The following is a 2,062-nucleotide window of genomic DNA, read 5'->3' on the forward strand; positions in this document are numbered from 1 at the left end:
AAGTTGACATATATTATTAATTTAAAAATACTTTCTAGAATTTTATATTGTTTTATAAAAGTATGAATTTTTAAAAAATTAATGAAATATATATATATACACACACAAATTCATACTCATATAAAAAATAAAATAAAATTTATCAACATAACCTACCCTATATAAAAAATTACAAATGACACAGAGTGACCGCCAAATTCCAAGCCTGGTCACAATACCCCTCTTCCTTATCCCCTCTTCAAGCCCTCAGGCTCTTATACACATTGTTAGACAAGTACAGCAAATTGAGAACTTCAAAGTATACATAAATAGATATATAAGGCTATAAGGCTTAATGTGGGTATCAATTTGATTATATCGACTGAAAGAAAACAACAAATAAGCGTGTTAGGCTCTTACATTGTTTTGAGTTGATTGCAGTTAATCCATGAAACGTTAGATGATCAAGGACTAAAAGAGTCAGATTTTTCGTTTTCCGCAAAGAATGATATATGCGCTAATTAAACATTAAATAAATATATGTGGTTGTCAACGTTTTTTCAATAGTAAACCTTTTAATTAACAAAGGGTAAGTAGCAAGAAGCAGAAATATAGGGAAGGTGAAGCTGTCAAACCTGGGGATCGACTCCTTTTTCCGCTGCCAAATGTAGTACTGTATTGTGAAAGCAATCCTCATCGTGGCTCACTAATTGCGCAACTTTTTCTGCATCTTTATATGCCAGTAAATTTTGCACCACCGCAAATTTATCATATTCCACGGCAATATGTAAAATTGTCTTATCATCTGAACACCGGATTTCAACACAATCTGGCCACGTCGATATAAATTCTTCTATTATGTCCCAACGGTCTTTGATGGCTGCTACATGAATTGCGCACATTCCAAACTCATCTTTTTTGGTCATTAAATCCTGATGGCTTGAATCAAACTTTAGCGCCACCTTTACAGTCTCAAGATTTCCTCCATGGACGGCTGCAAGCAGACTTGTTGTTGCCCTTCTATTTTCAATACTAGCTTCATCTGCTCACATTTACATTACCTAAAATCAATATATTTATGTATAGTACAAAAAAGTATAATTCAATATGTGCAAATGATGTATAAATTTACCTTCATCTCCAACAAGTAAACCGCTCAGAAAGCCAAGTAACCGATGACAAGAATTTGAGTACAAAGGGACTTTTGATTTATCAAGTATCGCTGTCACTATATATGTCTCATATTCACATTGGCCATAGTTTGGTACTTGGGAGACAATCTACAAATATAACGTTTACTACAACACACAAAGAAAACAGTGCGAACTGACCTGAATACCCCATGTAACCTGCCAGCCTAAGACACTGCTGCATCTCCATTGTGTCAATATATTCCTTGGCTTCACACAAGAGTTTGACTGTTTCTACATGACCATACTTGCAAGCTATTTCCATGGCTGTTTCCCCGAACTTATTGTAACAGTAGGCAGATTGTTTCCTGTGTTGAAGGAGATCTTTGACTAGATCTAAGTTATTGCGTTTAGCAGCTTCATGCAGTGGAGTATTGTCATCATTGTTCTTCGCTGCAGCCATACAATATTTCTTTGAAAGAATCCATTCAACAAAAGGCCGGTGGCCTTCCCTTGCAACCTTACAACATTTCTCAGAAAGAATCCATTGAACAATAGGCCGATGGCCTTCCCTTGCAGCAATATGCAAATGAGTATCTCTCTCGAAAGTAACTTCAAGCAGAACTTGCCTGTCTAACTGTTTAAATTTGGTGTCATCTCCAGCTTTCAGAGCAAGAAAGAGCTCCTTATTCATTTTATTATCTTTTCTTATGCTCGCCCACAAGGAGGCTTAAATTCAGCGAAGAAGGAACATCACACTAAGCTTAACTTCTAGATCAAGTGTTAAATAGTCAAAGTTAATTTCAATAAGTGTTAAATAATCGGTAAAGTTGGGAACATTTTAGAAGATGTAAAGTCAATAAGCATCTCTTAAAATTGATTAGGAAATGTCCACAGTCGGTAAGAATAACAAAGTTAATTTCAGTAAATGTTAAATAATCGGTAAAGTTGGG

At 35.3% G+C, this 2,062-nt stretch overlaps 1 protein-coding gene across 1 annotated transcript; it reads right to left on the reverse strand.

The window, feature by feature from the left end:
- Nucleotides 1-491: 491 nt before the first annotated feature.
- Nucleotides 492-1,803, reverse strand: LOC149558213 (uncharacterized). Its single transcript, XM_089830682.1, has 2 exons — nucleotides 1,311-1,803; nucleotides 492-1,021 (listed from the first exon to the last, which is right to left on the reverse strand). Exons 1-2 carry the CDS (start codon nucleotides 1,801-1,803, stop codon nucleotides 609-611), a joined length of 906 nt encoding a protein of 301 aa, XP_089686808.1. The 3' UTR covers nucleotides 492-608.
- Between the last annotated feature and the right edge of the window lie 259 nt (nucleotides 1,804-2,062).

The sequence above is a fragment of the Cupressus sempervirens genome, chromosome 5, assembly GCF_028749045.1.
Source record: "Cupressus sempervirens isolate cs-2001-9-10 chromosome 5, ASM2874904v1, whole genome shotgun sequence".
NCBI classification, from domain to species: Eukaryota; Viridiplantae; Streptophyta; class Pinopsida; order Cupressales; family Cupressaceae; genus Cupressus; species Cupressus sempervirens.